General features: G+C 33.9%; 1 protein-coding gene across 5 annotated transcripts in view; it reads left to right on the top strand.

The window, feature by feature from the left end:
- Positions 1 to 25,085, top strand: part of AP3B1 (adaptor related protein complex 3 subunit beta 1) — a 274,658-nt gene that overhangs the window by 60,863 nt on the left and 188,710 nt on the right. For all 5 annotated transcript variants that reach the window (XM_079916789.1, XM_079916785.1, XM_079916787.1 and 2 more), the window contains exons 4-7: positions 14,342 to 14,437; positions 15,072 to 15,232; positions 17,299 to 17,365; positions 24,403 to 24,585. In XM_079916789.1, the coding sequence (XP_079772915.1) occupies positions 14,342 to 14,437; positions 15,072 to 15,232; positions 17,299 to 17,365; positions 24,403 to 24,585 (507 nt within the window). The remainder of the gene's footprint in view (positions 1 to 14,341; positions 14,438 to 15,071; positions 15,233 to 17,298; positions 17,366 to 24,402; positions 24,586 to 25,085) is intronic.

Here is a 25,085-nt window from a genome sequence, read left to right as displayed (position 1 = left end):
CTTGGTGGATCCCTAACACAGCGCTATTTAGATTCTCTATTTCTTATTGGATTGTGTTAGTAATTTTTCTTTTAAGAAATGAATCTGTTTCATCTAGGCTGTTTATTGGCATAAAGTTGTTAATTATAGTTCCTTAGTATCCTTTTAATGTCTGTAGCTTCTGTAGTGATGTTTCCTCTTTCATTCCTGATATTGGTAATTTTGTCTTTTCTTTCTTTTTCTTCATCAGTTTATCTAGAGGATTGTCAACTTTATTGACTTAAAAAAACCCAGCTTTTGGTTTTATCAATTTTCTGTTTCCTGTGTCATTGATTTCTTTTTGGTATGATTATTGACTTTTGTATTTATCTTTTTATTTCATCCTTCTACTTAATTTGGGTTTTTGTTGTTGTTTTCTATCATCTTGAGTTGGGAACTCAGATCAAATCTTTCTGTGAATATAAGGCTTTAATACTGTGTCTTTTCCTCTAAGCACTGCTTTAGTTACTTTCCTGAATTTTTACTTGATTTGTTTTCATTGTCATTCAGTTAAAAATATTTTCTTTTTTTTTCATTTCTATCATTTTTAATAGCACTTTACAATTCTCTACGTACTTCTTAAGAATTTTTATTTATTTATTTTTGGCTTCATTGGGTCTTTGTTGCTGTGCACGGGCTTTCTTTAGCTGCGGAGAGCAGGGGCTACTTTTCATTGCAGTGTGTGGGCTTCTCACTGTGGTGGCTTCTCTTGTTGTGAAGCACGGGCTTTCGGCACGCGGGCTTCAGTAGTTGTGGCACGTGGGCTCTAGAGCTCAGGCTCAGTAGTTGTGGTGCATGGGCTTAGTTGCTCTGCGGCATGTGGGATCTTCCAGAACCAGGGCTCAAACCCCTGTCCATTGCATTGGCAGGCGCCAATAACCTGTGGTGCGTAATCACTGCACCACACCACCAGGTAAGTCCTCTATGTACTTTTTAAAATTCTTTCTTTAATTGAAGTATAGTTGATTTACAAAGTTGTGTTCATTACTGCTGTACAGCAAAGTGGTTCAGTTATATACACACACACATAAATATACATTCTTTTTTTAAAATATTATTTTCCATATGGTTTATCATAGGACAATGAATATAGTTCTCTGTGCTATACAGTAGGACCTTGTTGTTTATTCATTATATATAAAAGTTTACATCAGCTAACCCCAAACTCCCGCTCCATCCATCCCCCTAAAAATATTTTCTTATTTTATGATTTCTTTTTTGACTTATGGTGTATTTAGGAGTATGTTGTTTAATTTCCAGATATTGGGGGAGGGTTATCTCATTATCTTATATTGTTATTGCTTTGTAATATAATTCCTTTTTAGTCAGGAAACATCATTCTCTTAAAATTTTATGAAGACTTGTTTATAGCTAATCATCTAGTTTGTTCTGGTATGCATATCACGTGCAGTGGAAAAGAATGTGTATTCCACTTTGGGTTGTAATGTTCTATAAATATTATTTAAGCAAATGTGTTGTTTAGATTTTAAAATGTTTTTACTGACCTCTTGTCTAGATGTTCTACCAGTTGCTGAGAGAGGGATCTTAAATCTCCCAATCATGATCCTGGAATTGTTCATTTTTCCCTTTAATTTAGTCATTTTTTGCTTATATTTTGAAGCACTCCTATTAGGCATAGCTCTTTTCAGGTGTTCCTGATGAATTGCCCCTTTATCCTAAAATAAACCCTTCTTTTTCTCTGGTAATACTTTTTTGTCTTAAAGTCTATTTGATTTCTTGTTATTAATATTGTCATTCCAGCCTTCTCATCTCTTTGTATGGTATATCCTGTTTTCATTCATTTGTTCCTAGCCCGTGTCTTCATATCTATTTGTGTCTCTTATTGACAGCATCTAGTTCCATGTTTTTCCCACCCATTCTGTCAGCCTCTGCCTTTTAATTGGAGTGTTTATTCTGTTAACACTTGATGTATTTATTGATGTGGTTGGATTGGAGTGTAGTATTACATGATTTCTTTTTTAAAATTTGTCTTCTTTATTTTTGTTCCTCTCTTCTTCTTTTCCTCCTTTTTATAGAGGAAATCACACTTAAATGTTTCCTGTTTTTATTTTTAACCTGTACTTCTTTGCATTTTTTTAAAGTGTTGGCTGTATCCATTCTTAACTTTTCACAGTTGGATTATAGTTAATGCTGCACTTCTTCACATAAAATATAGAAATCTTGCAACTGTATACATCCGTATCTCTCCTTTTATGTTTTAGTTATTAATTTATCACATTTATATAAGTTAAAAGCATCACAAGGGACTTCCCTGGTGGCACAGTGGTTAAGAATCCACCTGCCAATGCAGGGGACACGAGTTCAAGCCCTGGTCCATGAAGATCCCACATGCCGTGGAGCAACTAAGCCCATGCGAGCCAAGCTCACAGCTACTGAGCCTGCGCTGTAGAGCCCGCGAGCCACAGCTACTGAGCCTGCATGCCACAACTACTGAAGCCTGTGCGCCTAGAGCCCATGCTCCTCAACGAGAAAAGCCACCACAATGAGAAGCCTGTGCACCACAACTAGAGAAAGCTCACCTGCAGCAGAGAAGACCCAACACAGCCATAAATAAACAAACAAATAAATAAATAAAAAATAAGCAAGCATCATAAAACAGTACAATTTTTCCCTTAAATATCAATACTTATGACATAAAGAAATTAAAAGAAAAAACAGAAAAGAGTATCATTTATTAAGATATTTATCCTGTCCAGTGTTCTCTTTGACTTCTAAGGATCCAAATTTCTATCAGTATCATGATCCTCCTGCCTTAAGACCTTCTGTTGGCTTTTTCTGTAATGGAGGTCTGCTAGTGATGAATTCTCTTACTTTTATCTGAAAATGTTTGCATTTTACCTTCATTCCTAAAGAATTATTTCATTGGTCATAGACTTCTGGATTAATAATAGTTTCTTTTTGTTTCAGCATTTTAAAGATGCTTTGAAGACTCTTCTGCCCTCCATAATTTCTTATGTAAAGTCCCTGTTAACTGGATCATTCATCTTCCTATGTAATTTGTAATTTTTCTCTTGACACTTTCATGTTTTACTCCATCTTTGGCTTTTGGTAGTTTGACTTTGGTGTACCTTGGTGTGATCTTATTCCTGTTCATTTGGTTTTGTGTGTGTTGAGCATCTTAGTTCTATAAATTACTGTCTTTGATCAAAAGTAGGAAATTTGGGGCCATTATTTCTTTTCTTTTTTTTTCTTTCTATAAATTTTTTTATTTTTATTTTTGGCTGCATTGGGTCTTTGTTGCTGCACACAGGCTTTTCTCTAGTTGGGGCGAGCGGGGGCTACTCTTCGATGTGGTGTGCGGGCTTCTCATTGGGTGGCTTCTCTTGTTGAGCATGGGCTCCAGGCACACAGGCTTCAGTAGTTGTGGCACTCGGGCTCAGTAGTTGTGGCTCGCAGACTCTAGAGAACAAGCTCAGTAGTTGTGGCACACAGGCTTAGTTGCTCCACAGCATGTGGTATCGTCCCAGACCAGGACTCGAACCCATGTCCCCTGCATTGGCAGGTGGATTCTTAACCACTGTGCCACGAGGGAAGCCCTGGGCCATTATTTCTTCAGATAATATTTGCCCCCTTCTCTTTTCTCTTTCTGGTATTGAAATTACATATATATTATATTGTTTTATTTTTGCCTGACAACGTATGAAACTTTGTTGGTTTTTTTTTGTTTGTTTGTTTTTTTTGTTTTTTTTTTGTTGGTTTTTTGTTGGTTTTTTTAGATCTTTTTTTGTGTGTGTTGTTTACATTAGGTAATTTTTACTCACCTGTTTTCAAGTTTGCTTACTCGTTCTTCTGTCCTCTGCATTTGATTAAGTACATTCATTTTTATTTTAGAAATTGTATTTTTTCATTTTAGAATTTCAGTTTGTCCTTTTTTTATCCTTTCTGTCTCTTTGCTGAGATTTCCTCTATTCTTTATTAACGGAAAGCACATTTTCTTTTACTGAAGTGTAATAGTAGCTCTAAAATCCTCGCCTGCTAGTTCCAGTATGTTTTTCTCAGGCTTTCGTTTAGTTAATTTCCTTTTCTTGTGTGCATATGTTCCATTTCTTTAGTTTTTCATATATTGGGTAATTTGAGTTGTATCTTTTGACATTATGAATATTAAATTATGTTGATTCTGTATTCTTTTATATTTACTCCATAGGTGGTGTTTTTGTTTTAGAAAGCAGTTATTTTGACAGGGTTCAAATTGCAAATTCTGTTGCTTAGGCAGCAACTTCAGTCTCATATTTTTTGTCTTTTGCTGAGCTGCTTTGAGTCTATTCTGATCTTGCATGGTTCAGGAGTTTGATAGATGTGGGTAGAGATTACTTGAAGAGTAATTATGATTCATATTGTCCTGATTTTTGTTTAAATTGTGTTGGGTTTTCTTGTGATGCACAATTAAGTTATATGGAATCATTTGATTCTTTCAAAGCATACTTTTAATCTTTAGTAGGGGATACGGAAACACCTTTAGTCTAATGTAATCCCATTATTAAAGCAATGCCCTTCTTAGGATTCTGCTCAATGATACATGTATTTATGAGATACTTTCTCTCTGGCTGGTGGGAATATGAACTTTTCCCAGCTTTTTGTGATCTTTGAGACCTGTTCTGCCTACTTCTTTCCAGTGTTTTTTGGTCTGGCCTCAGGTAGTTTCGTCTTACTCATGTGCATGACAGTGCTTAGCCCACGGTAGATGGTACTTCTCCCCAGAATGCATTCTCTCTCTCTCTCTCTGAAGTGCCCTCCTCTTTGTTATTCTGCTCTGCAAATTCTAGCAACCTTGGCCTCTGTGAACTTTGATCACTGTCTCCTCAGCACAGTGAGTCTTCTGGATTCTGTTTGAGTTGCCTCCCTTTCCTGGTAGACTTACCGACAGTTGAAGGGCTCACATTGATTTTTTTCCCTCTCTCAGGGTTCACAGTAATGTGCTGCCTGTTGTCCAACATACGAAAACTTCTGTTTCATTTTTTGCCCCTGATTTTCTGTTTCATTAAGGTAGGAAGGGTAAATCAGATATCTCAGTTATTATTTCTATATTATAGCTTTTTATCATAATCTGTAAATATTTTTAAAACCTTAAAATATACGGAATGTTACCAGTCAAATGAAAACATTAGTCTCAGTTTTCCCTACTTTCCATGCAGAATTTTCAGTTTGTAACTGGTGACATAACTTGAAAATTCTCTTCTTCTTTTCCGTCCTTACATCAGAGTTCTGTAACGGTGTCTTGTAATGCTTTATAGCCAGAATATACCGAGTGAGCCACATGGCATTAGCAGTTTTATAGTCAGTACTTAGGTATTCATAGTTTGAAAAACAAGGCATTTTCTAATGAAAAGATTGCATCGGTACAAGAAAAACAGTGTATAGGGCTTCCCTGGTGGCGCAGTGGTTGAGAGTCCGCCTGCTGATGCAGGGGACACGGGTTTGTGCCCCGGTCCGGGAAGATCCCACATGCCGCGGAGCGGCTGGGCCTGTGAGCCATGGCCGCTGAGCCTACGCGTCCGGAGCCTGTGCTCCGCAACGGGAGAGGACACAACAGTGAGAGGACCGTGTACTGCAAAAACAAAACAAAACAAAACAAACAAACAAAAAAACAGAGTGTATAAAATAATCATGACCTGAGAATGATGGTAGAATTTTTTAAGTGGAGCAATAAGATCAGCCAGGTCACACTTCATTTGTATTATACAAAAACACAAGGTTGATATGATGTAGACTCTAAGCTATTATTTTTACACTGTGAAGTAGATTGGGTGTTATTGTGTCTCATAAGGAAAATGAGTAGTTTAAATAATCTTGCATTTGCATGTTCAAAATCTGGAAAAGTACACTGAAGTATATGTTATACAGTTTCTAGAGTACACATTTCTATATACAAAATGAATTATTTTCCTATCATAACTTTTTTATTAGAATAATTTATATTATAGAATTTTAAAGATATGTACTTTAAAACTACTTTTTAGATACATTTTAAAGTACACTTCATTTTTTTGTTAGATAGTAAGTACATTACATATTTCAAATAGGTGAATTTTGCTGCCAAAATGAATAGGCATTATAAAGTGAATTTGACTAACTTGGGTAAATTAAAATGAAAACACTTGTACACTTATTGTCAACTTAGGAACTAAGATAAATTAATTAATATTGGATTTAAATAACTTGATAAACCATCCTTTCTAAGATTCTAATTAATGGGAGAAGTCTAGACTGCACATGTAATCTTATAGTATTTGCAAAGTTTACTTATGATTAATTTAGTAGATACTTATTAAGCACTATTTATGTGCTTGTTACCATGTAAATATAATTGAGTTATTTGTAGTGAGGTGGATGGACCTAGAGACTTGTCACACAGAGTGAAGTAAGTCAGAAAGAGAAAAACAAATACCGTATGCTAACACATATGTATGGAATCTTAAAAAAAAAATGATTCTGAAGAACCTAGGGGCAGGACAGGAATAAAAACGCAGACATAGAGAGTGGACTTGAGGACACTGGGAGGGGGAAGGGTAAGCTGGGGCGAAGTGAGAGAGTGGCATGGACATATGTACACTACCAAATGTAAAATAGATAGCTAGTGGGAAGCAGCTGCATAGCACAGGGAGATCAGCTCAGTGCTTTGTGGCCACCTACAGGGGTGGGATAGGGAGGGTGGGAGGGAGACGCAAGAGGGAGGAGATATGGGGATATATGTATATGTATATCTGATTCACTTTGTTATAAAGCAGAAACTAGCACACCATTGTAAAGCAATTATACTCCAATAAAGATGTTAAAAAATAAATAAAAAGTTTATTAAAAAAATATAATTCTGAATTGATAGTTCAGTTAAACTGTCTTTGACTTGTTATGGCCATGATATCTGAGCTTCTAACTTGATATGTACATTAGTTTTATGGCTTCTGGTATAAGAAAGTTCAAGTAGCTGAAAAAGAAAAATCAAGATTTCACTTAGAAAATTTGTGAGCTGTAGGTAAAGCTTGTCTTAGCGTTACTGGGAATACAGTCTCTCAGTAGCAACAATGATTGCTAACACTTAAAAAATGCCATCTGTGCTAGGTTGTTAACGCCTTACTAACGCCTCAACTCATTTTATCCTCACAAATAACCCTGTGAAGTTGGTTCTTTCATTTTCCATATTTTCCATATGAGGATAAGGTAGCAGTGAGGTTAGATTATCTGACCAAGGTCACACAGCTACTATGTGGCAGTCAGAATCCAAAGCCAGGTAGCTTGGCTTCAGAAATCATTTTAGGTCATTCCCCTTTTAGAGCCATCCTTCCTGTTTGATTCCTTCCTCCTCTTTCTTCTTTAGTGTCTTTGACCTCTTATCATCATCTGGTATTAGCTATCCTTTGGAGGTATCTGGCCTTGTTATAATTTTTTATTTTATTGAAGTATAACTGATTTACAATGTGTTAATTTCTGCTGTACAGCAACATGATTCAGTTATACATATGTATATATGTTTTTTCATATTCTTTCCCATTATCGTTTATCACAGGATATTGAATATAGTTCCCTGTGCTGTACAGCAGGACCTTGTTGTTTATCCATACTGTATAACAGTTTGTATCTGCTAATCCCAAACTCCCAATCCATCCCTTCCCCTTTCCTCTCCCATTTGGCAACCACAGGTCTGTTCTTTATGTCTGTGAGTCTCTTTCTGTTTCATTGATAAGTTCATTTGTGTCACATTTTGGATTCCACATGTAAGTGACATCATATGGTATTTGTCTTTCTCTTTATGATTTACTTCACTTAGTATCATAATCTCTAGATCCATTCATGTTGCTGCAAATGGTATTATTTAATTCTTTTTTATGGCTGAGTAGTATTCCATTGTATATACCTACAACATCTTGTTTATTCATTTGTCTGTCGATGGACATTTAGGTTGTTTCCATGTCTTGGCTATTGTGAACAGTGCTGCTATGAACATAGGGATGCATGTATCTTTTCAAATTATAGTTTTGTCTGGGTATATGCCCAGGAGTGGGATTGCTGGATCCTATGGCAACTCTTAATTTTTTGAGGAACCTCCATACTTTTTTCTAGAGTGGCTGTACCACTTTACATTCCCACCAACAGTGTAGGAGGGTTCCCCTTTCTTCACACCCTCTTCTGCATTTGTTATTTGTAGATTTTTTTTTTTTTAAGAATCAATTTTATCTATCTATCCATCTATTTATTTATGGCTGTGTTGGGTCTTCGTTGCTGCACATGGGCTTTCTCTAGTTGCATCGATCGGGGCCTTCTCTTCCTTGCCATGTGCAGACTTCTCATTGCGGTTGCTTCTCTTGTTGTGGAGCATGGGCTCTAGGCACGTGGGCTTCAGTAGTTGTGGCTCGTGGGCTAGAGCACAGGCTCAGTAGTTGTGGCACACAGGCTTAATTACTCTGCGGCATGTGGGATCTTCCCAGACCAGGGATCGAACCTGTGTTCCCTGCATTGGCAGGCAGATTCTTAACCACTGCTCCACCAGGAAGTCCCTGTAGATTTTTTTAATGATGGTTATTCTGACTGGAGTGCGGTGGTACCTCATTCTAGTTTTGATTTGCATTTCTCTAAAATTTAGTGATGTTGAGCACTTCTTCATATGCCTGTTGACCATCTGTATGTCTTCTTTAGAGAAATGTCTATTTAGGTCTTCTGCCCATTTGGGTATAAATTTTTTATGTTTTAGATGTGGGTAGAAATGACCAAGTCCTGAGATATTGGTAATAAGTTATGCTGTAAGTAGTTCACTCTGGAATTCCAGTCTTCTTGTTGTAAACAGAAAATTCTGTACTGTTTATTATTTATTCAGGGCTGTTTGTAATGTTTAGATAGTTATCAACAGTAGAACTTTTCTATTCATCTTTATCCTTTACAATCAGATTCTGGTATGCTATCTAATGTTCTGTAACAAAAATGTCACTATAAACATAATTACAGTAGTCTCCCCTTCCTTGTGGTTTCACTTTCCACGGTTTCAGTTACCTGTGGTTAGCAGTCCAAAAATATTAAATGGAAAATTCTGGAGATAAACAATTCATAAGTTTAAATTGCACACTATTACGAGTAGTGTGATGAAATTTTGTGCTGTTCTGTCTGGGAGCCCCAACCATTGACATCATCTGCTCCTGACATCTAACCATTGACGCTGTCATGCTCAGTGATCCAGGATCACCTAGAGCAGATGATCCTCCTTCTGATGTACCATCAGAGGGTCAGTAGTAGCCTAGCCGTGCATCACAATGCCTACTTCATTCACCTTACTTCATCTTATCACATAGACATTTCATCATCTCACAGCACCACAGAAAGAAGGGTAAGTGCAGTCCAATATGAGAGAGAGAGAAAGAGAGAGAACACATTCACATAACTGTTATTAAAGTATATTCTTACAACTGTTCTATTTTATTACTAGCTATTGTTGTTAGCCTCGTACTGTGCCTTATTTATAAATTAAACTTTATCATAGGTATCTGTGTATAGGAAAAAACAGTGTGTATATAGAACTTGGTAGCGTCCATAGTTTCAGGCATCTACTGGTTGTCGTAGAACGTATCCCCCACAGATAGAGGGGGACTACTCTATTGATCTATTTGTTTTGGATTTTTTTTGTTCTTGAAATACCTTGTTAGTTCTTGGAAACATGCTTAATCCTCTAATGTTGTGGGAAAACTGACGTAAGCTTCTTAAAATTTGTGTTCAGAATTGATTGATGTTTCATTGTTATCAAGTACAAAATTTCATTTTTACCAGTACATACTGCCTTAGACACACAGTTGAGCTGTACGTCATCTGCCATTCGATGTCAAATGATAAGAAAAGTGACCTAGTAAGCCACAGTACTAAAATAGTCAAAGGTTTAGTCAATAACTCATGAAGTTTGATGTACTAGTATTGATAAACTAATTAAACAGATCTGCCTGTGTTCTTCCAGCCTACTGGGGCTCTGCTATGATTAGCTTTACAGCAAGGAATATTGTAACACTGAATGAAAGTAACTGATAAGAGAATGGTGTAGTCACGGAGCTTTAAGTACTCCCATTTTTGATCACAGAATGGTTTCAGGGAAAGTAGGCTTTCTCTGCACACCTGCAGCCAGTCAGTGCATAGGCCTCTTGTGGTCAATTTTGATTGATTCTTAGAACTAGAACAAATTTAGTGTTTTGCAACCTTCTGTGATTTAATAACGTTATGCTTTTTGCTATAACAGTCACAGTAATCCTTCTCCAATAGTGAGTAATTATAGCAGTGCCTGGTAGCTCAGCTGTGGTTTGAACGTTTCAGTGTTCCCAGTATAAACTCCTGGATATATTCTGGAGTTCATAATTCAACTTTACAAGTTGGCTGTACAGTTAAGTAAATAAAGGTGTTGCTGAGAAAATACATCCCAAGAAGATGAGGCGGTGGGTGGATCCTAACCCATTCTTGTTTCAAAAGTTTCCTGAGAACTGTAGACTGAGATCCGAATATAATTGGTAAAGAGAAATAATATTTTAAATGATTAATTTTCTAAAAAAAACCCACAAGTTAAAGACTTGAGGCAGTCTTCTTAATACCTACTGTTTTCTCACAGTATGTTGATGTCCTTTTAGACATCTACTTCATGAATTATATCTATTGGTGGTAAGTTAGATTCTAGGTATAGCAATCTAATGGGAAATGTCTTTTTTTTTTTCCAGTCTCTCATTGGGCTGTGATGTTGCATTCAGCTGATAATTATTGGGCTTTTACTATATTGCCAGGCTATGTGATAGGTTGTGGGAGTATATAGATTAATAAGGAATGGTTCCGGTACTAAATAACCTCATGTTCATTCCAAGGTGAATTTGAGAAATATCTTATTTAAAATACATCTTGTGTGTTGATTTGATATATTTAAATTGGTATAAATCAGTCAACCAGCAAGTGTTGGTTGCTTTTTGGCACTGTTGTAACTTAGGAACTTTTTTTTTTTAACAACTTTGTTGGAGTATAATTACTTTACAATGGTGTGTTAGTTTCTGCTTTATAACAAAGTGAATCCCATCTATGCATATACATATATCCTTAACTTAGGAACTTTAAAATCTGGTTGGGGAGAAAATCATTTATAACTCAAACAATTAGATAAGTGCTTCTAAACTGAGATTTAAGAATTTTTAAAATTTATATTTCCATTTAAGTATAATCTAAAACATTGGGTATATTTTGGATCATTTGGTTGCCATCTTGTATACTAGTACCACGTAATATTGGAACCCATTTTTTGTATTCTTGTGTGAGATCACTTGATTCCATGATCATTTGAAAATTTCATGGACTTTAAGGAGCCTAAGTGGGTTGATATCATCTGTAGATGAGTGGTCACTTGGGTGAGACTGCTTTTCATTGATTGGCACTAAGAGGTGTGTTTTTTTAGAGTGAATTTGTTCCTGATTGGCTAACGTTCAGAAGCAAGGGGCTGTCACAGGTTGGTTGACTTGCAAAAACTTGTTGATTTAGCTGAGTTTTTGTCTATTGAACAGGTTTAAAATAGTTCTGGTGGCTACATGTTACCAATGCTATAGAAGAAGCCATCATAGGAATGTGGGAAGTTAAAAATATTTTCAGTTTCAGATTGTTTATAATGAACATTTTAAAATACCTTTATAATCAGAGAAAGTACTATTATTCTGTGTTGGAGGATGTCTAGAAAGATGAGATTCACCCCTAAAATGAAAATGTCTTTATTGTTTTATCTGAATATAAAATTAATATTCATTGTAAAAAATTAAGTAATATAGAAAGATGTAAAGAGTGAGGGTCACTGGTTAATGTCGTCACCCAGAGCTAGTCACTGTTAACATTTTACTATATAAATTTTTTCGACTTTTGTGCTTACCTGGTTTGAATCCTGGTTCTTCATTTAATAGATTTCTATATTGGTCAAGTTACTTAACTTCTCTGTGCTTCGGTTTCTTCACCTGTAAAACAGGAAAGGTAATACCTGTTCATTGAGTTGTGAATATAAAATGAATTAATCTAAATATAACATGTAGAACAGTGCCTGACACATAGTTGAGTGTATAAATATTTGCTACTATTACCATATAATGTCCATTCTAAGACATCTGTTTTCTATTTTAAAGTTTATGCAGTTGGAACTTATCTTAACAATTGCGGGTGGCTTACAATTGGCAGGGTTTTTTCTTCCTCTGAGGTCTGTAAAATTATGGTACATCTTACAATTGGTGGTTTATCTTAGAGTGATAAAATACAATATATGTGTATCTATTTTTTATTAACACAGACGTGCGATCATACAGTGCATACTGTTTTGCACCCTTAAAATTTTTTACAAGGACATATTTTCAACGTCAAGTACAGATTTACTTAATTATATATAGTGACCACATAGTACAGCATTATATGGATGTACTGTAACTTGTTGTACTGTTCCTTTCTTAGTGGAAATTTTATTGTTTCATTTTTGCTTTTGTGGAAGATTTTGATTAGTAGAACTTGGGGGAAAGTAGGATTGATAAACTGAGTGGAGATTGAGACAAAACGTCAAGTTATATTTGGGGACTCTTCCTTGTTTGACTTTAAAGGAAGATTATGGGCTGTATTGAATACTGAGTTAAGGATTTTAGGTTTCGTTTTTAAGATTTTGTGGATCTATTCAGCACTGAAGAGTAATTGGAAATATGTTTTTTGTTAGTTTCACCTATAACCCTCTCAATATAGTACAGACGAATCGATTGGTATCATCTTAAAATGGTGTGTTTAGCATTTTATCAATGATAAAGACGCAGAAAGTATGTTCATTAAGTTTTCACTTGTGTCCATGAAATTGTGAAGAACAGCAAAATAGGTTGGATTAAAGATTAAGATCTAAAATTATCTGAGGAGTGTGCCGTGATGTGTTGAATTTAAGTTGTTGAAAATGTCTATAGGTAAGTAAGATATTGCCCTCCTTTTAAAAGAAGAAACCTTACTAGGACAATTACTCGAGTATGGATTGATTTAGTCAGTAGCGCATTTGGAAAAAGTATATGGGTTTTTTGTTTGTTTGTTTGTTTTTTTGCGGTACGCGGGCCTCTCACTGTTGTGGCCTCTCCCGCTGCGGCTCCGGACGCGCAGGCCCAGCGGCCATGGCTCACGGGCCCAGCCACTCCGCGGCATGTGGGATCCTCCCGGACCGGGGCACGAACCCGTGTCCCCTGCATCGGCAGGCAGACTCTCAACCACTGCGCCACCAGGGAAGCCCTCGCTTTTTTTTTTCAAAATCTTAACTAGTTTGTCTTGCTTAGACTTCATTTGTAGTTTGGAGTGCTGTACTGAAAAAAATATAGACAAATTGAGTGAGTTCAGAAGGGAACAGACAGGATGGTGAAGGAACTCAAAACACTGCTGTGTCAAGGGAAATTGGACTGTAAGGGAGAGAAGGCCATGACAGTTGTCTTTAAAGAAGTCCAGATTGGTGACTGTGATATAAAGTATGGCACAGTATAGCACTGTTTTCCTTTTCAGCATTGATTCCACCTATTTCCAGCTACTTCCCCTCATTTCCCATGCTCTTTGAACATTCCATTAACTTTTAGGTATGTACTATGGGGATATATCAGAAAATTAATCAAGCAATGGTATCTGAAGATATTTGAGAAGGGAGATACAAGCTACAAGCAGTGTCAGAAGGAAGCAGTCGAAGAATTTCAACTCAAATTCCAATTTTCATTTAATTTTTCTGCTCATCATAATTTTGTTATAAATTTAGTGATTAAATTGACTTTGAAAACAGTTTTCAGAACACACTTCCATCCTTTTGGAATTTTTATTACATTAAATTGATATTGTCACACATTATTCTTACTGAGCTGAAAATATCAGGTAATGTATATTGGAATGTGACTATTACCATAGAATCAGAGTTGGGCCTCAGCACCTTTTGACAGATGAGGAAACATAAGCTCCCATACCATATAGTTAGTGGACAGAGCCCAAGGTCTTTATATTATTTGTATCCCTCATTTTGAAAATACTGTTCCAAATCAGTTAATATTTTAATATTCTTGTATGAGTTTTGCTCAAGAACTTTTTTTCCCATCAAGAGGAAGGACAACTTGATAGGATATTGCTGTTGTGGATTGGATTATTAAAATGCTTACTTCACAAGCTTTTTCTGTTTCTATTCATTATCCTACAATACATTGTCTTTATTTTACCATCTAGGCTATGAGCAGGTTCAGTTATTTAGTTCAGGAAAGTTGAGTGTGGATTTTAGTATAGAAAATATTAAATTTTTAATTTTCACTCTGGCTAGGATTAAATTATGTTTTCTTATTCACAGATCAAGAAGTTAGTATATGTTTACCTGGTCCGATATGCTGAAGAACAGCAGGATCTGGCACTCTTGTCCATAAGCACTTTTCAGCGAGCTCTGAAGGTAAATAATAGAGTGAGTAGGCAAATAGCTGCAACGTTTCTGCACAGTTGAAGGTGTGTCATTTAAAGAAGTGGAGCAATAATCCACTAAATGGTACAGTCATGTTTTGAAAGAGTTAAAAGGCCTCTCACGGTCCCTATTCAATGCCCTTAGAAAATAATTTATTATAATCAACTGGACTTTGCCTTGTATATTCCTTTATGTTCAATATAATCATTATTGTGCCTCAAAGAGCGCTTCATCATTACACCAACTAGTTGTTGAAAGTGTACAAAGAGGGGACATGACTTTTTTTAAAGATAAAATTTATGACGTGCAGCATTTTGTTATTATGAAACTCTAAAACCCCAGCATGTTTAGTAATATGTGATCAAGTAGAATTATAACCATTACTTTTCTTGTTAAAACATTATTCAGAGAAATAAACATTTATTTAATTCTCTTTTTCCTTAGCCATTTCCATATACTGGGTATTTAAATTAAGTAGCCTGGTTTTCTTTGTTTTTTTTGTTTTTTTTTTTTTTTTTTGCTATTGTTGTATTACATCCTATAAGCACCTGTTAACTGTATCATAAAGATGTATTTAAAATATTGAAAACTTGAAATTTTGATGAATATTTTTTACTGTCTTTAGGACCCAAATCAACTAATTCGTGCAAGTGCTTTGAGAGTTCTATCAAGTATTAGAGTGCCAATTATTGTACCTATTATGATGCTTGCTATTAAGGAAGCTTCTGCTGACTTATCACCATACGTTAGGAAGAATGCAGCCCATGCGATACAAAAATTGTACAGGTTGGTACTTTGTAAATAATACCAAAGATCCCTAATGTTGTGTGGAATGTTAAAGCCCCTGGAGGCTTATTTTATTAGCGCTTATAACTAGTCTGTCCTTAAACTAAGTAAACTCAGTGACTGTGTTTCCCCTGCCCACAAACATTCTTTAGACATCTTTAATTTTATTTTGGTTATAGAGACCCGAGGCAGGTTTTTATTTGTGAGCCTGTTAGGGCCTGTGATAATTTATGGATTTTATAACTTAAAAATAATCAGAAGTTGAATTATCATTTATATAGTCCATCTCTCATTACACATACACATGTTATTAGAAAATTAAGATTTTTTTTCCTATTTATTGCAGGGTAGAATCTTAAGTGTGTTATTGTCTCAATTCACTTTGTTACCCCTTCTTCCATCTTTGATCCTGCTGTTCCCTTCCTTGCCTGATTCTTTTCCAGAGCTATTTTATTAAATATTATTTTAATACTGATTTTTAACTATAGCACCATACCATATTTATATATTTATTAAATTATCGTACGATACCTTGATCTCTGTGGAAAACATATTGCCTAAATAAAATAATTATTATCTGTAATCATTTGGTATTATTTTCTGTTACCATTTATTCCACAAACTTTTATCAAGATCAGTTTGTGTTTCTAGTGTTGTGTTACATGCATAAGCTGTATGAAAACGATAGAGAATGTGGTATCACATCCCTATTGAGGGAAAAAAATCAAACGTATGCCAAATAATTAAAGGCAATCTATAATTGAATAAGATATTGCTATATGATATATATGTACATACAAAGGCACACTAACAATGCCTTTGATAGGATAGGGCTCAGAGATTATCATATAGGGTTTCATAAAGTAAAGATGTAATGAAATGGGATTAGTTAGGAAAGACTGGAGAAGGGAGACTGTTGTTGGCATTTGAAAGAATTAAAAGGTTTGAATGTTCAGATAATTATAATGGTCAGTAGAAAACTTATATAATGTTTGTGAAAAGTAAAAAATCATTTTCTTAGGTTAACTGTCAGAGTTATCTCACACTTCTTAGTCATTATCCTTTCTTGTTATCAACTTACAAAATAAGATCCAAGCTCACTACGATAGTTGAAAAGCCCATCACTGGGCTCCATTTAACCTCTCTTTGTCTTGAATTTACAGTCTCGTAGCTCAGTACTGCCTATTAGTCCTCTACATAAAATGTTTTTATCTCATTACCATCTTTTGTTCCTCCTTTAGTCTCTACCTAGAATATTTCCTACTTTTTCCAGCTCTAAAGTCAAGTTGTTTAAGATTCATCTGAGATGTCACTTCCCAAAAGAAACCCTCCACAACCTTCCTGCCTCCATTGGTGTCCTTCTTTATCCCCATAATCCCTTATATATACCTCCAGTATGATTATGTTTGGGACTGTCTTTATTAGACTGTCTTACTTATCTTTGTATGCCCATCGTTTAGCTTCTCAATAAGTGAACAGTTGAATTCTATGCTAGGAAGAAATTATTTTATTAACAATATTTCAGTGCTTACAGCTGCTATTTAGATGCATCTGTCAATTCTGTGCGTATGTGGACCTTTGTTTATATTTCTTGGTTTTAGATGGCAGGTTTTATTATACATGTCTCTATCAGTAAACTAGAACGGTACAAAATTCTTATTTGGAAATTCTGTATATATTTTTTTGACAATTATGTGGCCATGCTCAAAAATGATTGCTATCCTGTTATTTTCCCCCCAGTTAAAAAAAGATTTTGTGGTTTATCTACTTGCAATTACTTTCTTAAGGCTTTCCATAAGAAGTGGATTTGTTCTTTAAATATTTTCTTAACAGTATTGGTATCTGGGTTTAATTAATATGAGCAACTTTAGATAGAAAGATTAGGACACATCTGTGGGAAAAATCAACCCGCTCCACTTTAAATTTGTTTTCTGTTTATTTTTGTCTAGACATAAGTCTCCCCCACTTTAAAAATTTTTCAATATCCTTGAAATGATTAGCTTCCTTTAAAGTTAGAATTAAAGGAAAAAAAACTTAATGTAAATTTTGTTCTTTTTATGGTTTAGCCTTGATCCAGAGCAGAAGGAAATGTTAATTGAAATAATTGAAAAACTTCTGAAGGATAAAAGCACCGTAAGTAATATCTTTTTATGTCCAAGTAAAATTGTGCTTTATTTACATAGTATCATTTTACTGTTGTATATTTGATATAATTATTCTTATTTATTTTGAAATGGTATAAATATTAATGGAGCTCATTGAAATCCTTGAAGAATAAAAATATCTAGGTAAAGAGAAAGATTGCGTTTGGAATTTTAGTTCGTTACATGTTTCTTCATCAGAATCTGAAGAAGAGAAAGTTGGGGAAAGAAAATTCGTTTTTTAACCTGTGGCTAAATTGTTGACTGCTTTTAAGGTCAGCCTTTTTATTTTAAGCAATGATTTATTAGGATTTTTAAAGACTGAATCACTTGGGAACAAATAATTATTTTAAAATGAAGTATTCAGTATTAAAGAGATAATGAAAATTTAGAGGAGTGTGTTTTAGTATTACAAGTGTGCTGTTTTTTTCGTAAATACTAAAATCTTTTCATATGTATAACACTGTTTTATTGGCTAGGTAGAATGATCTTACTGGGTAAATTTCCCATCTTTTGGGAATGTACATGTCTCTTCCCCCTTCCTATTCCACTCCTATTCTTTGTGTGTGGTGACATGATAATGAGGTCTAGAAATAGTGATGATGCGTGGGGTCTCTGAGCAGACCTCTGGAGGAGCTGGTGTAATGGTATCTTTGCTGGAGGCTTCTGCACCCATATATATGGCTCAAAACTATTCAGGAAAAGGATTCCAGCTCATCTTAGGATGGTATCACCCAGGTGCACGTATATCTGTATATAGCAGCTATCTGATACAGTAACCACTAGACTCACATAGCTAATATTATATGGCTTAGCATATGGTCTGTCTTGGAGAATGCTCAGTGTGTATTTGAGAGGAGTGTATTGGGTTGGCCAAGAAGTTCGTTAGGGTTTTTCCATAAGATGGTTTGGAAACACCCAGCCAAACTTTTTGACCAACCCAATATATTCTGCTCTTTTTGAGTGGAGTGTTCAGTAGATGTCTCTTGGGTGTAATTGGTTTATAGTGTTGTGCAAGTCTTCTTTCTTGTGGCTCATTGAAAGCAGAGTGTTGAAGTCTACTATTGCTATAGAGCTGTCTATTTCTCCCTTCAATTCTGTCAGTGTTTACTTCATATATTTAGGAGCTCTGGTATTTGGTGCATCTGTATTTATAATTGTTTTACCTTCCTTTTGTCATTGTAAAATGTCTCAATCGCTAGTAACAGTTTTTGTTTTAGGGCAAATTTTTAGGGCTTATAATTTCCCATGTATAAAGTTTTTGTTTGTGTTGAAAGAGCTGTTGTATATAAAATCCTCAGCACATGCCTGACACTATAAAAGGATAAATAAGAAACAAATGACTCAAAAAGAAATGTAAAGGATACAATTTCTTTGTAAATTTAGAATGTCTGTTCTTGGGTTCTGACCATTTATTTCCAAAATACAGTAGAAAAAAATATTGTACTTGTACATAGTAGGTCTTTAATAGTTGTTGAATAATTGTGAGAATTAATTTGTTAATATTCTTGGTGATAGTAATTAGGTATTTTTTATAATTTTCAGTGTTTTGCTTCCCAAATGGTGTGTGTCATGCTCAGAGTTCATAGGTAGATCCTTTGGGAGCTTTGACTGTCTATCATTTATAAGGCACTCTTCATTCCTAAAGTGTTATATAGGATACGTTTATTTTTTAAAAATTAAAAAACGACCTATATCTATTTTTCTCTCCATATGAAACAGCAGTAGTTTATACTGAATTCTCTAATTCCAGAGCAAGAGCACAATGTTCCTTCCAGTGTCCTACCTTTTCATATTTGTAACTTCATTTTTTCCAACATTAAGAAATGTGACTTGCATTATCCACAATATATTTACTTATTTACTCAGTCCCAGAATGCAGATAAAGTATTGTTTCAGAATTGCTAACATGTACTCTGCGAAGAGTAGTGAGATGGGGACTACTAATTGAGTTAAATATTGGTTTAGAGTTATATTTATTGTTAGCCTTACTTCTTTGAATGCTGTTGTAAATTGAAATCGCTTTATCATTGTATGGTTGAACTTGTTATATTGTTCTCTAAGAAAGCTATTGATTTTCTGTGTGGTAATTTTATATCCTGCTTCTTTACTGAATTCTTTTATTGTTTGATTTAGTTTTATCTTTCAATCTCCATTTGTTTTATTCTGGAAAATAAATCATATCATTTGCAAACAGATAATTTTACTTCCTCTTTTCCAATACCCATGACTCTAATTTTTCTTGTCTAATTATATTGGTTTATAACTTTAGTACAGTGTTCAATAGTAGTGGAGATGGTGGGCATCCTTGCCTTGTTTTAGTTTAAAGAAAATGCCTGTAATGTGTCTGTGTTAAGTAAGATGCTGACCGTGAGGATTTTCTCTTTATCTTTGAAATATAATAGTTTTACCTGGTGTCTCAGGGTTAGTTGATATGGGTCAATTTTTTTCCTAGTACCCGGTGAGGCTTTTTAAAATACAGATTTAGAATTTATGTTATTTCTGGCAAACTGTTGTTGTTGTTGTTTAAGATTAAGTTTTAAATATTTATTCTGTTCAGTTGTTACTTTTTCTTCTTCAGGGATTTCAATTTTCTCTAAGTTGGATCTTCTTTGCCTGTCTTACATTTCAACCATTATCTCTCTAAACCTTTTTACTTCTTTATCTCATTTTCATTCTTTTGGTTCTTTTTGTTCTTTTCTTTAATGCCCCTTCAGTTGTTTCAGACTGTCATAGATCTTTGTGAGGTTTTATGATGTATACATGAAAGATAACAGTCTGGGATTTAGGACTTATTTTTCTACTTATATATAATCGAAGTTTGGAGAGTCTCTGTATTTTAATTATGCTTAGAGCTTAAGTTTTAATCTTTTTGCTTTTTCTGAGTTTGGGTTGAGAGATTCAGATTTCCCTAGGTACTTGTCTACACAGTATTTAATTATGTTTTGTGAATGTTTTCTGATAATTTTTTCCTTTGCATGGTTATAATTTGATGTAGAAAGGTTAAAAATATTCTGATATCTATATAGATATTTATGGATCTTATCTTTATTATTACTTTTTCTTGTCATGTATAATATATTGAAGGGATACAGCTATATTTCTTCCCCCCCCAATTAATAATGTTAGCATTGACATTTGAAATCAGTAATCCTAAATCATTTTTGTTTAAAAATTTCCTAATTAAATGAACCAGGTCTAATTTATTTCCACATTTTGAAAAGGAATTTATTTGCTGTCAGCAGGAGCTTCTTGGGATCATTATGATGATGATGATAACATTGCTCTTGCTACTGATAAATATAAATTTGAAAGGTGTTAACATGTTTAAAAACTTTTCTTTCTTTAACCTCTGTTAATTATGAGATATACTTTCTGTTCCTTCTTTTAGCCTAAAGGAAGATTTTCTTGAAGTTGAGATCTCAAAGAAAATTAGTTGTATAATTCTCATGTTAAGGAAAGGTGGAAATAAAAAGCTTATTACAATATAATAGAAATTTTTTTCCCTTTTACTGGAGAAAGACCAGTATTTGTCATATGAATAGTCCTTTCCCCAAAATAAGTCACTTTGGGGTTAGGAATACAGTTATGGTAATGTAACTAGAAGAACATTTTAGAATTACTTAGATAACTGTTGTCTGAAGGTATCTGTAAATTCTAAAAGGTATAATAGAAGCTTACAATTGTCAGTATAATTGAAAGGGAACATTTTATTTATCCTTGATCATACCCAGTCAACTGTTATAAGTTTTTTTAAATATAATTTCTTCATTGTATATTCCTAGATTTATCATTTTCATCATATTTTCTCTATTTAACATATCCTAAACACTTTTCTTCTTTATTGAAAACCTTTCCTAATGTTCAGGTATAAATTCCTTTTTAAAATTTATAATTCTTTCTCTTGTTTTTCTTTAAAATGTAGAAATTCATACTTGTTGAGCAATTTAAGCTTTGTAGTGAACCTTCTTTCTTTTATTTAGAACACCTCAAAAGGTGTTTATTTCCTTTTTCCTTTCAGGTTAATTTTAAAGAAATCCTTTTGTAGCATTTAACTTTCTAATAGAAAACAGAGTTTCTTAGGAAAACAAATTAGGTCAGTGCCTACTGAAAATCTGAGTTGTTTATATTTTTTTGATGACAGAGTTTCTTCTTAATTAGTGAATATATTGGTAGTTCATAGCTAAGCTGTGAGGGTAAGACACCATTTTATAAGTTATTGGTTTAATGTTGGTAAAAGCTTCACTATTGTGGGCATAAAACCACACCTCTTCGTTTGTGCAGATGTTTTATTGTGTTAGATCTATTATCCAGCTATTAGAAGGTAAATGACTGATCTTTCCCATTTTCCATGCCTCAAGAAAATTGAAATAAGAAGGGGAATATCATTTGGGCTGTATGATTAGGGCAGGTTGGATGGCCATTAATTTAAGAGAAGAAAATCTTGGCTGCATTGGCCAGCTTACACCATATTATCAATCAAACCTTGATGCACTTCTTGTGATGACCCAGCACTCTCAGTTTTTTGCAACGTTAATTAGAATTCATGACAAAATAGATGCAAGGAAACGTTTTGTACCCTTCATAATTTTATAGAAAATTTATTGTTATTAGAGGAACCATTTGCTTAGTGTGATTTTTTTCATTACCAGCTTGTCAACTAGCATAGATAATCTGGCGAAAATATGAACTCCATAGATGGAGTGTCACTTTTGTTGATGGTTCATGTAGTTTACCTTGGAGCACAGCTAATGGCTGAAGTTCATAGCAACAGCACAGAAAAACGTGACAACCAAGGGAAGATAAATGAACCATGTTTATTGCTTTAATATAAAAAATACGTAAATGGAAAACTGCATTTGAATTTGATGAGTTCATTGCTAGTTTTCTTGGAGTGATTTATTTTTCCCCTTATATAAAAAGCTACTATTGACACAGTGAGATGGAAATTAACTGTCTGTTTTTGGGAAACCAATATTTTTGTTTTTCAAATCTGAGTAGATCATTTTATTTTAATTCTGTAAGTTGTATAGAATATTGAATATTTAATATACCAGAATAACCAATTCTTCTGGCAGTGTTTAGGCTAGAGTCGATTGTTAAAACCATATAATGAAACATCTAAAATCATCAGTTTTATTTTGTAAAGGTTCTTTTCTTTATGTTCTTCCTAATTATTTTTGTGTTTCAATGAACTTTATCTTTACTTAAGTAATGAATTATTTTCTTTCATTTTCATGTTATTTGTTAATACTTTAGAACTATTTTGTACCTGTAGCTCTTGTTTTGATAAATTTAGTACCATGTGGGAGCTGATTTTCCTTTTAATTGTTTGGTGTCTAAACATATTTGAAAAAGATAATTTCTAGGTTTGGGCAGAATAACTTGATTTTACATAGTATTCCTTAAATCGAAATTTTGTTGAATTCCCATTTCAATTTCACAGATTATTTTATTCTAAGTGGTATTATTTATTTTTGTACTTTAACACCCTTGCCAATTAAAAATACATATCTTAATATAAGATTGACATATATAAGTATAAATGTATTTCACAAATACTGTGTTACCCTATAGTTTGATGTCATAAATTTAGTTGTTTTAAGAGATTTTTAAATGATAATTCTAATCTTTTAGAAATATGATTACCACAGAATATAATTTCTGAAGAGTGATTTGTGCAGAAGACATCAAAATGTGGTGTTGAAACACAAACATAACTTCCTTCCCATATCAATAGCACATAGAAAATTATACATATAATACATTTTTATTTAGTTCACACAGATAATCAATTCTTTGCTTTTTCGATTGAGGTGCATACATGCTGGGACCAGCAGGCACCAGTACATGGGCAGGGCTGGAGTCAATAAATGCAGCTTCACGTTTATACTGATTGGTAATTCATAAAATCCCCACAGGACTGGAAACTTGTTTAGCATAATAGCAAGTCTATATTCTGAGCTGTTTTCTTTCAATTGTATTGTTGGTTGCACATTAATAAGCTAAATGTCAGCCAAGTAGAGGGACACTAAACACTAAAAATATGAATATCATTGTATCTAATATTTTTCAAAAAGTACCATTTCAGTAAGTTATATTTCTATTTAATTGCTTATTTTAAGACATTAGGGAAATTTTATATACTAAAATGAAGATCCCTAGTGTTCAGAAAGAATATGATATTAATTTATTTTTTCAAAACCCTATTATATTGTGGGCTAACTGCAGACATACCAGTGTACCTATATAAAAATATTTGTATATTATATATTCTGCTTAGCTTGTGTCTTCATACCAAAGAAATCTTAATTTCACCACTTTGCAAAAACATGGCAATTCCAAAAACAACATTTATGTTTCATTAACTGGTCTTGGAGAAAGCTACCTTTTGTTGGTAATATATTATTTCAATTTATACACATTATTATATAAGTGATAATAATGTTCTAAAATTTTAGCCAGTATTTTTTCCTTGTAAATAAATTATATCAGTAAAAATTAACAGGTTGATTAAAGTGTGTAAGATTTGAAAGTATTTTTATACTAAAGACATTTCTGAGGTCCTCACACGCTTTAAGATAAGTTCATTGTGGAATTGTGGTCATTCTCATTTTAAACTGGTATGATACGGTCCTTGTTATTGTGCTAAATACTGAATCTTTAGATTAGAGTTCAGGTAAGCTTTAAAAATGAAAACTGCATGATTAATATGTCTAATCCATATGTGAACAATTTATTGAAATTTTATGTGATGAGATAAAAAATATGATTTTTTAATGCTAATACTTCTAATTCAAATACTTTAGAAAAGTATTCATTTTTCAGACATGTTACAGCTATCAAAGTTATTCTTTGAGGGAGTGACTTCAAAATTTGTTATTCAAACAGGAACATTTTATTAATCAAATGACTGAATACTTTTAATATTGATTGCCATAACACTGATTGCATCTCTGTAATGCCTGAATGGAATCCTTGATGGAAGGAAAACATTTTTTAATGAGTTACTATTTCTTTCTTTTCTAGTTGGTGGCTGGCAGTGTTGTCATGGCTTTTGAAGAAGTATGCCCGGATAGAATAGATCTCATTCACAAGAATTACCGCAAGCTATGTAATTTACTAGTTGATGTAGAAGAGTGGGGGCAGGTTGTCATAATCCACATGCTAACTCGATATGCTCGTACACAGTTTGTCAGTCCTTGGAAAGAGGTAAGTGTTGAATAATCTTACACTTAAAAATTATACTAAGAAAATGGTTGAGTTTTTTAAAATGTGTACAAAAAATTAAGAGTAGAAAAATATAGAAGTCTGCATGTTTAAGGAGGACTAATTTTTCTCACGTTCTTTTGGAAAGCAGGAAACCAATATAAATGCAAGGATAATTGTTCGTTGTTTTGGCACTGATCGATGCATATTTAATGGCATAGTGTATAAACTTTTAGTATGAGGCCTGGCAAGAGCCCCTTGTTAGGAGCGGCAGCATGACACAGTGTTTGCAGTGACATTGCCAGATCATGGATATTTTGGTTATTAGTTTCATACCTTTGAGACCCAGCTGTTCCAGGTACTCACTTGTGAAGTAGGTAATGTGATTCTAACATAAGTTAATTTATACCTAAGATAATTTCTGACCTTTACAGATAAATTATTGTTGAACTTTTTTTTTTTTTTTTTTTTTGCGGTGCGCGGGCCTCTCACTGTTGTGGCCT

This window comes from Stenella coeruleoalba, assembly GCF_951394435.1.
Source record: "Stenella coeruleoalba genome assembly, chromosome: 3".
Lineage (NCBI taxonomy): Eukaryota > Metazoa > Chordata > Mammalia > Artiodactyla > Delphinidae > Stenella > Stenella coeruleoalba.
The sequence above is the reverse complement of the archived record's forward strand: the minus strand, read 5'-3'. Positions and strand labels throughout refer to the sequence as shown.